We start from the raw sequence: 15,917 nt of genomic DNA on the forward strand, positions 1-15,917 counted from the left end.
TGCTCAAAATAATTTCGAATATGTACACGGACAAGAAATCTTCGGATAGGAAATTTTCGGACTAAATAAAAAAAAAAATTGGTAAATAAAAAACAGAATGCAAAACATAGCTGTCTTTTTATAATAAAAATATTTTCAACATATTTTTTACGATTGAAAATATAAATTACACTCCTAAATTAAATTTCAATTCAATAAAATAAAATAAAATAAAAAACTAATACAACTACAAGTTAAAACTCTTCATAATAATATGGGATCCTTAAAACAATTTATTAAGGATGTTAGAAACGCCAATACCTTGGCAAAGGAAAGATCAATTATAACCAAAGAATCTGCCAAAATTAGAACCCAACTAAGAAATGACCAATTGGAAATATCCAAAAGAAGATCGAATATTCAAAAGTTGCTATATTTGTATATTCTGGGTGAAAAAACTCATTTTGGTCAGGTAGAGTGTATTAATTTAATTGCATCTGATAATTTTATTAACAAAAGATTAGGGTATTTAGCTGCGATGTTATTATTGAAGAATGAAAACCCAGATTTATTGACATTGATAACTAATTTAATTAATTACGACTTACAACATTCCAATAAGTATATTGTTGCTTTAGCTTTGACTACCATGGGTGATTTGTGCAATGCCGAATTGGCCATTGATTTATATCCCGATGTTTTAAACATTTTAAACAAAAGATTAGATGAGCCTTACTTAATTAAGCATTCTTTATTTGTAGCTTCCGAAATAATTTTGAAGGCTCCTCAGCTTATTATTCAATTCACTAATGACGGACTGATTGGTAAAATTATTAAAAATTATCGTAACAGATCGTTAAGGACCTTGTCTAACTGTACTCATGGGGTACTATTGGCAGTTTTACAATTTATGAAAATATGTTTGCTACAACAAAAACAGCAGAAACAAGAACCTGGGAAAGAGTTTAGTGAGGAAGAAATTCAAGATTTCGATGAAACTATCAAAAGAAATTTTACGCCTTTAATACCTGAGTTAATGGAAATCTTGAAAACTTGCCATACAAATAGTTTTGAGCCTGAGTATGATGTTAATGGCGTATCTGATCCCTTTTTACAAGTTGCTTTGTTGCAAACATTAACATTACTCTTTTCTTCTAACTTAGATGTTGATGTTTTGAAAAATGATCTCCAATATTTATTAACTAATATTGCTACGACAAATGAAACCAACAATAGAGGGTTTTCAGTTCAATATGAAACAGTTAAAACGATATTTATTTTAGATTTAGATCCGTCATTAAGAGTTTTAGGTGTAAACATTTTGGGTAAATTTTTGAATTCCAAAGATTCTAATAACAAATATGTTGCCCTAAACACTTTACTAAAAGTTGTCCCAATCGAACCTGAAACGGTCACCAGGCATAAGAAATTTATTGTTCGCTGTTTGTATGAATTGGATCCTTCTATTAAAAGAAGAAGCTTAGAATTAATTTTTGCCATATTTAATAAATCCAATGCTGGCGAGTTGATTTCAGAGTTGATCAAATTTTTAAGCCAATCAACCGAAAGTGACAAGGGATTGATGTTATACATCGTAGACAATTTACTTGATTTATATTTTGATTCTGTTAACAATACTCACACTACTTTTTTATCTGAAGCCGATCAATTTATCATGATTGTTGCATTATTGAAGTACTGTGGGAAATTTATATATTTTGATAGATTGAGTGACATTCTATTAATTGTTAATAATTTCAAACAAACAGAAACCAAGAAAAAATTAACTGTAGAATTATTGTCCAAATTAATCAATAAAGGTAAGGACAATAAAAAAGAGGATGATGATTATTACTACTATTATTATGACAATAATTATGGTTGGAAATTGATTAGTTGTTGGTGTTGTGGTGAATACGGTGATTTGATTCACAATGAATTTTTAGATGATCAGTTAGTTTCCTTTTTAACGTCTTTGAATCAAGAATTCTATAGTCAGTCCAACATGCATATGATTAACTACATTTTGACTAGTTGTTTGAAATTATCCATTAAGATTGCTGATAAACAAAATATTGAAAAATTAAGACAATTGATTAAATCACATTCGATGGATGCCAATTTAATTTTACAAATGAAAGCCAATCAATTTTTAGTGTTATTTAATGAGCCTGCCCATGTAAAACGTGGTATCTTAGATGTTATGCCTGCCTTTTCTAAGAATGTTGCAACAGTGGGTGTTAAAAATAATGGTAATGGACTGTCCTATAATGAAGATAGTGTTTCAAAAGGGAATCACAAAACTTTTAACAATAAAAATCAGCAAACTGATCTATTGCTAGACTTATTAGATGACATCCCCGCTAATGATACTACCGGTGCTTTAGCTAATAATGCCTCTGCTTCTACAGCTGATATGAATAGTATATCTTTGCCCACATCTTCAATTGAATTGTATACTTCCAAAGATTATTGTTTGAAGATCTATGGGAATATAACTTCTATTGCTGATAATGAGGCGAACTTAGATATTTATATTCAAAATACTGCCACAAACAACAGAAAGGGGACAAATTTAAAAATTTTCATTGCAGTTTCTAAACATCAAAAAGTTACATTAGGTCATTTAAGCGACACTATTATACCATCGAATAATGGCGGAATGGTTAAACAGAAAGTAAGAATTACCGGAGAAGGAAAATTAAAGCTAAGAGTTAGATTACAATTCTTAGATGAGACCAATAATGAAAAGACTATTCAATTTGATTATAAATTTGATGAAAAATTGTAGTTATGATTAATAAAAACAGATGAGGGTGAATGCTAAGTAACATTTCAACAGCCCATTTAAATTAGAAAAAAAAAACCCCCCAGCTTTTTCATTAGCCTTTTAGATATACTCCATGCCTCTTAAACGTACGCAAAAAAAAAAATAACATACCAAGTGTGTAAAATGTGCATAATAATAGCAATAATAATAAATTTGCTTATTTACATAAAAATTATAAAAAGTTTATTATTTTTTTCAAAAAAAAAAAAAAAAAAAAAAAAAAAAAAAAAGAGAAAAAGTGATAAAAATATAATAAATAATATAATCTTATTTTATTTTATTTTTATCCTTGATTCAATGATGTCTCGAAAAACCGGAGGTTTTAGTGGAAGAGGCAACTTCATCAATTTTTTCATTAATTTCAGAAGAGACAGATTCATTTGGAATTGGTTCAGCAATTTTAATATATTTACTGGTTAATGGATCAATGAGATTATTGTAAATGAGCTTGGCACCACCGAATTGTGGGACAGCAACATAAATTAAAAAGGCAGTTTTAAAGAAGAAATAAAATGGAATCCAATATAAAATGGTTTTAGACCAAAATTCAATGACACTAAGAAAGCCAAAAACAACCCAATAAATTAACAAGTCGTGATCATCTTGAGTGGTGCTAGTTTTCAAAGCGACTAAACTGTAATAAGTTGGAATAACAAAACCGATAAAATTCGTTAAAATTTGACCAACACCACCTACATTGGTGAAGATTAAAAATAAATAAAATACAAAAGTACCCAAAATACCGTATGATCTTGGTAAACCAGTTTTGGCCGTAAAAGTATCCATGACTTTGTTTCCTGTACATTTAGTATCTAGTGATTGTAATTGACTCTTGAAGGTGCTAAAAAAATCAGACATGGTTGTTGGTGTATACAATGATAATTATTTTTTGAAATTGAGTTTGTCCCAGTAATTTTTACTCTTTGTGAAATAGAACTTAAAGCTGTTGAACGATATAAAAAGTGTTAATAATTAAATATCAACCAGTTAATTCGAAAGTTTTGGTAGTAAAAGGATATAACTTTTAAGGTTAACAAAAAAAAAAAAAATAAAAATAACGGAAAAATGAAAAAGGAAGAGACAAAAAAAGAAAAATTGCCATAATTTAAACACCAAAATCTTGATAAAATTTTTCAACGTTAAAGCGGTAAAATTTTAATCACAACTTTTTAGTATTTCATTTTTATGTATTGCGGGAATAACGAAAAAATAAAAAAAATAAAAAAATAAAAAAAATAAAAAAAATATAAAAATAAAAATAAATATACAAACATATAAACATCAGACATGAAAAATGATTCAAATAGTTTTTGGTGGTACCAACAACACCGTATTCCACTACATGATTATTGCGGATTTAGCTCAGTTGGGAGAGCGTCAGACTGAAGATCTGAAGGTCCTGTGTTCGATCCACAGAATTCGCATTTCTTTTTGCTATCGTATAGATAATGTGATATTTTTTTTTTACTTCTTTATCCTCAACTAAATATCAAGATACACCATTTTAAAACACTTGGTTATTTTATTAATTTATATACCAAAAAAAAAAAAAAAAATGGACTTAAAAATATGTTAACAATATATATAATTTTTTTTTTTTTTTTTTTTTTTTCATTTGATTGTTTTAAATTAACGCAATTTCTCTGATAGTGGCTCCATAATCATCAACATCATCATTAGCTATAGTGCCCTCCACTGAAACCAGTATAAACCTTGTCATATAGTTCTCATAGTCATCAATATTATCGTAGTCAAATATAATTTCAGTCTCATTACCTTTAATTATCCTTATTTCATCGTTATTATTTTCAAACACCGGCTCAGAGGGCTTAATCTTATAATCAGTAACCAAAGGTTTAAACAAATCAATTAGTTTATTTGGGCGTTCCTTCTGGTGGACATCTTCCCATAGCATTAAAGATTCAATATCAAAATCAATATCAAAATCAACGTCAAAATCAGTTTCAACAAAAACAATAGACTCATCTTGTATTATTGAATTATTTTGCCTGACATGCTCTTTCAGAATCTTTTTTATATCTAAACCATGTGGCAAGATGGAAATGGAGATATTGGCTGCTGGTCTTTCACCCCACAATATATATGCTTTTTCCAAAATTTTTGCATTTCCCGTTCCAATATCAATTAATAAAGTTGCTCTTTGTTTGTTTAGCGGTTGCCAATGAGTGTAATTGTTGCCATCCAATATTGATAACGATACATCCCCAGACACACCAGGCGTCAAATTCTCCACAAAAGCACACTCAGAAACACTATTCTCCACATTTAACAAAGGTTCAAAGGCTGGTATTTCTAATAAACTGTGTGGCGGTAATATATGCTCCACATAATCAAAATTATTGGGGAATTTGGTGGTATTATTTTGGTCATCAATGATAGTTCTATTAGGAACTTTAACCAATATGTCACTGTCACCTGATTTATGCTTAATGATTGCAAGATTGTCAACAAGCTCTATGTCTAATACAGATCTCAGATATTTGAAATTCCTAATAGCCAATCCACCGGGCAAAAGAGGTAGGCTAACCGGATTGAACTCCAAATACCTTTTAATTTTCAAATTATCGTCCATTTCATAAGAATATCTTAAACCAGTCAATCCAAATACTACACTTTGTAAGAATCCACCGTTAGCTGTCAAGAATGGGAATGCAGGTCTAGTTTCGGCTGTATCGTTAGATTGCTCGCTAAATTGCGCAAAGGGAGATCTCAAATATGGTATGATGGATTTGTATAGATACCCCTGAGAAGAACACCCATGGTTCAACAAATAGTTGGCAGCAGCGGCATAAACCGGATATGTCATCGATGGTCCATCTGCAGACTGGTGCTGGGAATAATAATATAAATTATTAATTGCATTGTCTAAATCATTATCCTGATAAAAACTTAATGGGTACGTTAGTAGCAATACATCACTTTGTTTTGTTTCAGTAGTAGAATTCATGCCCGAGTATTCCAAAGTTATTCCGTTTTGCGTGGGAATATACATTTTATCATGAATATCCAACCACTTGGGATTGATTGTTTCATCTAAATGGTTACCAACATCAGTAACCCACTTCATTAATAATTTAATGCCACCGTTGGTGAAAGCACCATTGTCTATAAAATTCGAAAACTCATCCGGGTCGGTTAAATTGTGTGTAGTATACTTATCTAAAGTTTCATTATATTTCACAAAAGATTCAAAAAAATCAGCTGCAGATTTCATCATCGGCCAAAGCGTATATTTCAAATATTCCTCATCATTAGATCCTCCATCTACACTTCCACCAGCACCACTTAAATATAAGATGAATGCACTCCATACTATGTCTATGTTAATGTGATATTCGTAATCCACACAAGGTCCCGTAGATGTACAATTGGCAAATCTAGCCGAAGTCCATGGATACAGTGCACCTGACATATTATATTTTGCGGCATTCAACCTAGCTTGTTGCTGAGTGCTATTTCTGTAAGTTACAATGTGTTTGGCTATGGCTGGTGCAAACGGTAAAATACCTGGCATCATCCAAAGATCAGCATCCCAAAAGACCATACCTCCATACGAATCAGAACTCAAACCGGAAACCGGTACAGGCAATCCTCTATCAGACGATATGTTGTATTTTCTGGTGTTGGCTAGTAAATGATAAATTGAAGACCTAACAGTCATTTCCAATAAACTGTTTGATGGTATTTCTACAAAGGCTTCAGTATTGTATAAATCAGTCCATGCGTTGACATGTGAGAGTTCTAATTCTTCGTACAGATCCTCCTTACTTTTTTTATTCTCTTTGCTGAGTGATTGAACCAGTGATAAAGAGAGGGCTAGATTATCTAAAGATTCGGTAAATTCGGTAGAATGAATAACAGAGTATTTATAAATGGTTAAAGTTTCCCCAGGCGTGAGCTGAAAGTCATAAAGTTGCTCAATAGAATGATTTGTCCTTATTATGTCAATATTTTTTGGAAAGATATTGTTTTCGTCATAGGCCAGCATAGAAACAATAGCTGCATTCGAATAGGGAACATTTTTGGGCTCAACAACCATATAGATAGAATCTGAGGTAGAATTATAGCCATAATCCTTCAAAATAGTTCTGTGTGAAGTAGAAAAATTCAAAATGTTGGAAAACTGAAGAGCAACAGGCGATAGGGCACTATCCTTAGTGTCAACTAAACTTATTTCAAACTTTAATAGGCCGATTGGATAATTTTTTTTATGTGCCAATACAGAAGTTCTAATTTTTAGTAAGTTTAACCACTCAAATTCGGTTGTTACCATTCCATGAGCCATAGATAGATTCTGTCCATAATTCTTTATATCTGCTATATTCACGGTTTCTGGAGATAATACAATATTCCTGTTCAAAGATATCTGTACATCTGTCCATTGTGGTATTGCAGAAAGTACACTTGTATATCCCTCCTCATCTAATTCCGGGAAATTTGTAGAAGTCAATTTCTCTGTTAAACAATAAAAATCGGAAATAAAAGCTCCGCTATACCTTTTATTCCTTAAAGGCCAACCATTTATTAAAGCACTTGGATCTTTATTTTTATCTATTTGTGGGTTATACTGATCTTCCGAATAGCCAAAGCCTAAATTAGGAATTCTCGACCCAATATATCCATTACTAACATATGCTTGTCTTGAAAAAGTGTTTTCGGTGATTAAATTTGAACCCAAAACCATTTCATCCTCATCATAATAAAATTTTTCTGAGCCTGTTATAAAGTTTAGCCACTTCTTTGACTTGTGACGATACATATTTATTATAGGGGAAGATCTAAAAATTTTTTTTTCATTGCTCAAAAAAACGTTGTATAATTTTTTTGTACTTGCCGTCCAATTGATAAAAAACAGATAGACCCAAAAAGTAGCAACGCATAAAAACACTACTAAAAAACAAAGCTTATACAATAAGAATCTGTTGTTTGCTGCTTTTTTGGATTTTAATGTATTAATTACCGGATGTCTTATTTTTTTTCCCTGCATTTTTGAATGTATTTATATCCTTTGTTTTTATTTTGTGGTATAAGGCATTTAGCCGTCGATGACAATGCAAACGCTATTTTGTAGCTTGTTGTTAACTTCGATGGGAGTAGATGTGAGTGAAGTTTAAGTATTATTTTTATAAGTAATCGTTTGTTTTATATATTTGTAGGTATATTCTATAATTTGACTTGTTATTAGTCAAAGTTAATATCACCTTGTAATTAGAGAGAAAAAAAAAGGGAAGCTGGGGTATGTTTGCGGAAACTTTATAATACGTATATTTGATTTCAGATATTCGTAAAAAATGAGCTTTTTTATTTTTTTTTAAATTGAAAGCAAAAATAAAAAGTAACGAGCCAATATGACTTTTCTGTATGTTCTCCACCCGCGTGTCTCATTCCCCCGTGTCTCATTCCCCCGTGTCTCATTCCCCCGTGTCTCATTCCCCCCGTGTCTTATCCCCCCCCCCCCCCTTTTTTGTTTTTTTTATTATAAAATTTAACCGAAAAAACCTCGGACGGAAGAAAAACAAATTAGAGTATCATGCGCGGATAACACTTCAGACGAACCAATTATATTTAAGTATCAATAGCAAGCATAAAACATTGGTTAAGTAAACACCATTTAGATAACTGCGTAGATATATATTTAAATAGAAATCCGCACACAGAATTTTTTTTTAAATTTTTTTTTAAAATATTTTTTCTCTTTGTGGGAAATACGCTAAGAAAACATTTCATAGTTGCCTTTCTCCTTTATTCCTTTTTGCTGTTGTTGCAGTGTAGAAATTAACGTAATGCAATTGGCTTTCTTCATCAAATGCGAAATGTGTATTTTTAATTCAATTTAAACAATTTCATAGGTCCTCGAAAAGAAGAAGAAGAAGAAAAAAAAAAAAAAATATATATATATATATTTATACTTATTTATTCCATCATTTTTTATTCTTAAATAAATCTACAGGTTCCAATAGATTCCCATCTTCACCTTTTTGTTTTTAATATTCTTGTTTCCCGTTCTTTTTTAATTTTTTTTTTTTTTTTTTTCTTCTTCTTTTTCTTTTAACCTTTGCTTCTTCTTACAACTTACCTTCCAATTTTCTTGATTTGACAGTAATAATTGTCTTTAGAGAACCTTTTTTCTCCTTCTTTTTATTTCAACTATATTCCTGTTCGCATTACTATATTCACATACATATATACAAAATAAAAATAAATACTCACACACTCTAAAGAGTAAAATTATAAAAAGACTATAAAGATGTTGTCCCGTTCTGCTATACGTTCTGCAGTTAGATCCCTTACTGCTGCTAGCATTGTTAGAGTTGCTAGACCAGCCACTTTAATCGCCGGTAGAAGATATGCTTCTACTAAACCCCAACCAACCGAAGTTTCCACTATCTTGGAAGAAAAAATTAGAGGTGTAAATGAAGAAGCTAACTTGAATGAAACCGGTAGAGTTTTATCTGTTGGTGATGGTATTGCCCGTGTTTTTGGTTTGAACAACTGTCAAGCCGAAGAATTGATTGAATTCGCCTCTGGTGTCAAAGGTATGGCCTTAAATTTGGAACCAGGTCAAGTTGGTATTGTCTTGTTCGGTTCTGATCGTTTGGTTAAGGAAGGTGAAGTCGTCAAAAGAACCGGTAAGATTGTTGATGTCCCAATTGGTCCCGGTTTATTAGGAAGAGTTGTTGACGCCTTGGGTAACCCAATTGATGGTAAGGGCCCAATTAAGGCTGTCGGTCGTTCCAGAGCTCAAGTTAAAGCACCAGGTATTTTGCCAAGAAGATCTGTTTACGAACCAGTCCAAACAGGTTTGAAGGCTGTGGATGCTTTAGTCCCAATTGGTAGAGGTCAAAGAGAATTGATTATTGGTGATCGTCAAACTGGTAAGACTGCTGTTGCCTTAGATACTATTTTGAATCAAAAGAGATGGAACAACGGTTCTGATGAAAAGAAAAAATTGTACTGTGTTTACGTTGCTGTTGGTCAAAAGAGATCCACTGTTGCTCAATTAGTCCAAACTTTGGAACAACACGATGCTATGAAGTACTCCATTATTGTCGCTGCCACTGCTTCTGAAGCTGCCCCATTACAATACATTGCTCCTTTCACCGCTGCTGCTATCGGTGAATGGTTCCGTGACAATGGTAGACATTCTTTGATTGTCTATGACGATTTATCCAAACAAGCTGTCGCCTATCGTCAATTATCCTTGTTATTGAGACGTCCTCCAGGTCGTGAAGCTTATCCAGGTGATGTTTTTTACTTGCATTCTAGATTGTTGGAAAGAGCTGCTAAGATGTCTGATGCCCATGGTGGTGGTTCTATGACTGCTTTACCAATTATTGAAACCCAAGGTGGTGATGTTTCTGCTTATATTCCAACCAATGTTATTTCCATTACTGATGGTCAAATTTTCTTGGAAGCTGAATTATTTTACAAGGGTATTAGACCAGCTATCAATGTTGGTTTGTCCGTTTCTCGTGTTGGTTCCGCAGCTCAAGTCAAAGCTTTGAAACAAGTTGCCGGTTCCTTGAAATTATTTTTGGCCCAATACAGAGAAGTTGCTGCTTTCGCTCAATTTGGTTCCGATTTGGATGCCTCCACCAAACAAACCTTAGCTAGAGGTGAACGTTTAACTCAATTGTTGAAACAAAAACAATACTCTCCATTAGCTGCTGAAGAACAAGTTCCATTAATTTATGCCGGTGTTAACGGTTATTTGGATAAGATTGATTTGTCTAGAATTAGTGAATTTGAAACTACCTTCTTGGCCTACTTGAAATCTAACCACGAAAACATTTTAAGCACCATTAGAGAAAAGGGTGAATTGACCAAGGAATTGTTGGCTGACTTGAAGTCTGCCACCGAATCTTTTGTTGCTACTTTTTAAAGAAAGAACAAGGAAAGTTTTTGTGATGTGAAATGACAGGACATACTCTTTAATATATCTTTTGTTTTTATATGTTTTTAATTATTCCGTCTTATTATTACATTTGTTACGTACTAGAGAAGAAAAAAACAACCCTTTTAAAATATTATATTTTCTAAAAAAAAAAAAAAAAAAAAAAAAAAAAAACAAACAAATTTTCTCTTCACTTTTCCCTCCTTTCTTTACACTTTTCAACTTGTTTGTATTCAAAGTATATATTCTTAATAATCATATCTAAGATTAATTCTTTATTTTCATATTTGTGTTTATTCGTATTTTTTTTTATTTTTTTGTTTTGCATGTGTTTTTTGAAAAATTGGATTTATGATGAATATTTTTTTTTTTATTTATTTTGCGTAAATTAAAAAATAGTTAAATAATGTGTACTAATTAAATTCAGAGTTTTTACGAAATACATAGCAATCTCTCATCATTAAAAAAAAGAAAAAAAAAAAAAAAAAATTTAAACGCTAAATTACAATTTTATAAAATTTGGATTTCTATATGCACAAATGATCAATACCACTACTCATAATCCAACTGAAAAGGAAGCTGTTCCTGACAACACCTCAAAAATGCCCTTACCTACACCTACAGTATCTACGCCGCCCGAACCACCTGCTATCAAAAGAATTTCAGATGATGATTTATTTCGATCTTCAAGTCAGTATAGAATTTGGTCATTCACTAAAGAGCAATTGAAGGAGAAGAGAGAACAATTAAGTTCTAAAGTTTCTGCTTTAGTACGGGAAAAAATTGAGAGGTTTTTGGCAGAGAATAATTCTCAACTTTCAAATGAAGAAATCAATGAAATAAGGAATAAAGCTATTCCAGTAAATGCTGCGGAAGAGTTACAATTAATCACTTTATATGCACAAAAAATACAATTGTTTGGCAATAAATTGAGGTTGCCCACAGAAGTAGTGGCTACCGCTGTATGTTTTTTTAAGAAATTTTATTTAGAAACGTCGGTGATGGAAATTCATCCAAAAGAAATGTTTTTCACATGTTTATTTTTTGCATGCAAATCAGAAAATTATTTCATTGGTATAGATTCTTTTGCGAGTAAAGTGAAAAAACCAAAAGATTCCATTCTCAAACACGAATTTAGACTATTAGAAGGTTTGAAATTTACTTTGATGAATCACCATCCATATAAGGCATTGCATGGGTTTTTCCTTGATATTCAGATGGTATTGATGAAAAAAGTAGATTTGAACTACTTAGGCAAAGTTTATGAAAATTGCAAAAATATGTTAAATGCGTCCTTGTTAACAGAGACTATGTATCATTATACACCGCCTCAAATTACCTTGGCAGTTTTATTAACAGAAGACGAGGCTTTGTGTTTAAAGTACCTTGAAGTGAAATTTCCAAAAACCGCAGAATCTTCAAACAGTGTGGGCTTATATGAAAAAGTAGTAAAAATTATAAGAGAATGCCAAAAAGATTTGAGCGTCTCATATATTCCTTCTAAAGAGGTGGCTGTTAATATAGCAGCTAAAGTTCATTACTGCGATGATCCAATGGTTGTGGTAAAAAGACTGAAACGGAAAAGAGATCAACAAGAAGAAAATGCCACCTCTATAGATAAGCAACAGAAAAGTTCCTAATTTCACTTCATAATCATTAAAACGTATATAAATGCATTTTCTTTTTTTTTTTTTTTTTTGCATGAAAAAAAGCATTTCTAGGTCCAAAAAAAAAAAAAAAAAAAAAAAAAACAAAACAAAAAGGAAAAAGGATAGATCAAGTTACAAAATTATGTGCTTCAACATTCTTTAGCTGAGTCATATAATATAAATTTATTGTTTTTGGATCGCAGTTCATATACATATAAACATAAAATAATCTATTTACATCAATTGTTATCTTCGTCTTTTCTAATCTTTCTTTTCTTATTATTTTTTATTTTTATTTTTACTTTTACTTTTATTTTTATTTTTATTTTTATTTTTTTATTTTCCTCTTTTCTTGTCTACAGAGTAAATTATAATATCAGAGCATATTTAAACAATAATTTGTTCCGTTAAAATTTAAAACACAATATTAAAGGTAGAAACGACAAAATGAGAAGCATCTTTCGAAATTCGCTCAGAAGAAGGGAAAAGGCAGACACATCATATTGGAGCTGGTAAAGATTTATCTATATTTTTACGTTCGTCGTTATCCGGACCATCTATAACCTTGTTTGTTGAATATTTAATTCTATTTAACGGCTCACCTCTACAAACTCTTTCGATTTCTGCTCTATCCAACGTTTCATATTCCATTAAACCTTGTGCTAACCTGTGTAACTCATCATTTTTTTCCTCCAACAACTTTCTGGATCTCTCTTCAGAGTCTTTTAGCAAATCAACAACTTCTTGATCAGCAACATCACGGATCTTACCAGACCAGGTTTCCCATTTATCAGATAAGTTAACCGGGCCAACTCGCTCACTCATACCATATTGAGTAACCATAGCCCTAGCCATACCAGTCGCACCTTGTAAATCGGAACCACAACCGGAAGTAGTGTGCTCTTTGCCATATATTAGTTCTTCCGCAATCTTACCACCCATGCAAACATCTAATCTGGCTTTACATTCCTTCTTAGTAATATCAACTTTATCCATCTCCGGTAATTGAAATGTTATACCTAATGCTCTGCCTCTTGGCAAAATCGTAGCTTTATACAAAGAAGTGGCACCTGGAGTATACAGAGCCATAATAGCATGACCAGCTTCATGGTAAGCAGTAGCTTTCCTGGTAGCCTCGGTTAAAACCATAGTCTTTCTTTCAGCACCCATTAAAATCTTATCTTTGGCCCACTCAAAATGGTTCATATCAACAGCAATTGCATTCTTCTGACATGCATAAACGGCAGCTTGGTTAACTAAGTTCATCAATTCAGCACCACTTAACCCTGGAGTACCACGTGCCAAAATTTCTGGATCCACATCTGGTGCCAATGTGACTTTTTTCATGTGATGTCTTAAAATGTCGGCACGGCCACGGACATCTGGCAAGTCCACATTGACAACCTTGTCAAATCTACCAGGTCTAGTTAAAGCCTTATCCAAGGATTCAGGAAAATTGGTGGCACCGATAATTATTATGCCACTTGTTTGAGAAAACCCATCTAATTCAACTAACAACTGATTTAAAGTTTGTTTGGCGTAAGCCTGATCCTTAGGATTACGCTTGCCACCAATGGCATCCAACTCATCAATAAAAATGATAGCGGGAGAACGAGCACGTGCTTGCGAAAATAACTCACGAATACGCTTGGCACCAACGCCTACGTAAACTTCATCAAATTCAGAACCAGACATAAAAAAAAAATCAACACCCGCTTCACCAGCAGTAGCTCTTGCTAATAAAGTTTTACCGGTACCTGGTGGTCCAGTCAATAAAACACCTTTAGGCAATTTACCACCCAAGGCTTCGTATTTTGCGGGGTCTTTCAAAAAATCAACAATTTCTTCCAATTCTGCACGCGCCTCATCACAACCACGAACATCATCAAATTTAACAGTAGTCTTAGTGACGTCCACAGATTTGTCAGCAACTTCGCTTGACTTCAATAAGGAGGTATTCTCAGTAATATATTTGAAACCTTCAGAAACACCGTATGTTAGTAATCCAAAAATTACTAGCCACCTAATCCACCTAGAAACTATAGTGGCTGTAGATTCAGTTATAATAACATGAACGGGTTCCTTTGGTGTACCAATATGTGTATTCATCACATAAGGCGCTGAAGGCGAAGCAGTTGAGGTAGTATTGCCGGTGTTGGTACCAGCACCATTATTTGCAGCTAAAGTTTGCTTAACAGATTCAGCTTGGACATGTTTGCCAGTTTCCTCTAGAGCTTTAATGTAGATGGTGGTACACTCGGGGGAAGAAGCAATTCCGGGCGTTTCAAATCTAGAAACAACATATTGAGGGTACCCAGAATTCATTAATAGTCTATAAAAACCGGCCTGAATGTTTGGATCATTGAAATGTTGATTAGCTTCTTGTTCCCTTTCGGCCAAAACTGCGTGTAAAGCTGATGTTGAAGATGCATTTGTGGTTTCTTCTTTTGGCTTTGAAGTTATAGGTTCGCCCTTTTCATTAGAAGGATTTTGCTGATTAGAATAAAAACGGTAATGGTTTATAAAAAAGTGAATGTTATTTAGCCTCTTTACTTTATTAAATGAAATGGAAGAATATAAACATTTTGAGGACAGTATTAGGGTTAAGTTGGATCTCAAAGCAAGCGATGGTTTCACGGTCGCTTTGATGTATGATGTTAATATTCTTGAGTTCATATGCTTAATGTTTCTTTTCTTTTTTTTCCTTTTTCTTTTTTTTTTTTTTTTTTTTTTGAATTCTTTTGTTTGTTTTCCTGAGGTTTTAATATTCTTTTAAATGTGCTATAATAATACTTTTAATTTATTGGTAGTTTACCTTTTTTTTTTTTCATACATATGAATGCTGTTTTGTAGAGTTAGTAGTTAATATATATATATGCTGTATGATGTTTATATTTATATAAAAAGTTGTATTCTGTTAGTATTTTTATCTTAATTTCAGTTTTGATATTGAAGAAGAGATAAAAACCGAAATGAGGTGATTGTAGAAAGCAAGAAAAAAAAGAAAAAAAAATGCCTACGAAAAAAATGTTATATTTTATAATTACCTCAAGATTACTATTTAAAGTGGCAAAAAAAAGAAAAAAAAGAAAGAAATTGAAGGAAATAACAAAAAGAGCAGTTTTATAAACGAAAAAAAAAAAAAAAAAAAAAAAAAAATGAGTGAAAATAAAAGATAGGAGAATAAAATGTGGGAAAAGTTATAATTTTAGAATGATCTGGAAGATATTTTACCGCTTTACAATGAATAATATATGCCACTCAACATCCGGGTAATGGTATCTTTGATATTCTCACTCTGCAATGTTTTCTTAGTAGATAAACAATTATATTAAAACAAGTCCAGCGACAATCGGATATTAACACCCGATATATTACCGACTTATTTTTAACTAAAAGTGAAATAAAATAGCACTAATCTTTCAAACTTGCGATCCTTTTCAGAAATGCTTAGCAGACATATTAAAAATTTGGGGGGGGGGGCCTTATTCATTGGTTTGTATAGTAAAACAAGAATTGTTTTTGATCCCAAAAATGTTGGACC

The 15,917-nt window shown here is 32.2% G+C and overlaps 6 protein-coding genes and 1 non-coding gene across 7 annotated transcripts; 4 read left to right on the forward strand and 3 right to left on the reverse strand.

The window, feature by feature from the left end:
- Window positions 1-253: 253 nt before the first annotated feature.
- On the forward strand, window positions 254-2,770 carry APL4 (AP-1 complex subunit gamma; the record flags this gene model as incomplete). The annotated part of the gene is made up of 1 exon (XM_046078761.1): window positions 254-2,770. The coding sequence occupies one exon, from the start codon at window positions 254-256 to the stop codon at window positions 2,768-2,770; it is 2,517 nt and encodes an 838-aa protein (XP_045936478.1).
- A 333-nt stretch (window positions 2,771-3,103) lies between these two features.
- On the reverse strand, window positions 3,104-3,667 carry YOP1 (Yop1p; the record flags this gene model as incomplete). Its single annotated transcript, XM_046078760.1, has 1 exon — window positions 3,104-3,667. The coding sequence occupies one exon, from the start codon at window positions 3,665-3,667 to the stop codon at window positions 3,104-3,106; it is 564 nt and encodes a 187-aa protein (XP_045936479.1).
- Window positions 3,668-4,160: 493 nt separating this feature from the next.
- SCDLUD_000131 lies at window positions 4,161-4,233 on the forward strand. Its single transcript has one exon. It is a non-coding gene; the product is annotated as a tRNA-Phe (tRNA).
- A 200-nt stretch (window positions 4,234-4,433) lies between these two features.
- Window positions 4,434-7,589, reverse strand: ATH1 (alpha,alpha-trehalase ATH1; the record flags this gene model as incomplete). Its single annotated transcript, XM_046078759.1, has 1 exon — window positions 4,434-7,589. One exon carries the CDS (start codon window positions 7,587-7,589, stop codon window positions 4,434-4,436), a length of 3,156 nt encoding a protein of 1,051 aa, XP_045936480.1.
- A 1,488-nt stretch (window positions 7,590-9,077) lies between these two features.
- ATP1 (F1F0 ATP synthase subunit alpha) lies at window positions 9,078-10,712 on the forward strand (the record flags this gene model as incomplete). The annotated part of the gene is made up of 1 exon (XM_046078758.1): window positions 9,078-10,712. The coding sequence occupies one exon, from the start codon at window positions 9,078-9,080 to the stop codon at window positions 10,710-10,712; it is 1,635 nt and encodes a 544-aa protein (XP_045936481.1).
- Window positions 10,713-11,263: 551 nt separating this feature from the next.
- Window positions 11,264-12,364, forward strand: CCL1 (TFIIH complex kinase subunit CCL1; the record flags this gene model as incomplete). The annotated part of the gene is made up of 1 exon (XM_046078757.1): window positions 11,264-12,364. One exon carries the CDS (start codon window positions 11,264-11,266, stop codon window positions 12,362-12,364), a length of 1,101 nt encoding a protein of 366 aa, XP_045936482.1.
- A 507-nt stretch (window positions 12,365-12,871) lies between these two features.
- YME1 (i-AAA protease YME1) lies at window positions 12,872-15,049 on the reverse strand (the record flags this gene model as incomplete). The annotated part of the gene is made up of 1 exon (XM_046078756.1): window positions 12,872-15,049. The coding sequence occupies one exon, from the start codon at window positions 15,047-15,049 to the stop codon at window positions 12,872-12,874; it is 2,178 nt and encodes a 725-aa protein (XP_045936483.1).
- Window positions 15,050-15,917: the final 868 nt, after the last annotated feature.

This window comes from Saccharomycodes ludwigii, chromosome I (assembly GCF_020623625.1).
Source record: "Saccharomycodes ludwigii strain NBRC 1722 chromosome I, whole genome shotgun sequence".
Lineage (NCBI taxonomy): Eukaryota > Fungi > Ascomycota > Saccharomycetes > Saccharomycodales > Saccharomycodaceae > Saccharomycodes > Saccharomycodes ludwigii.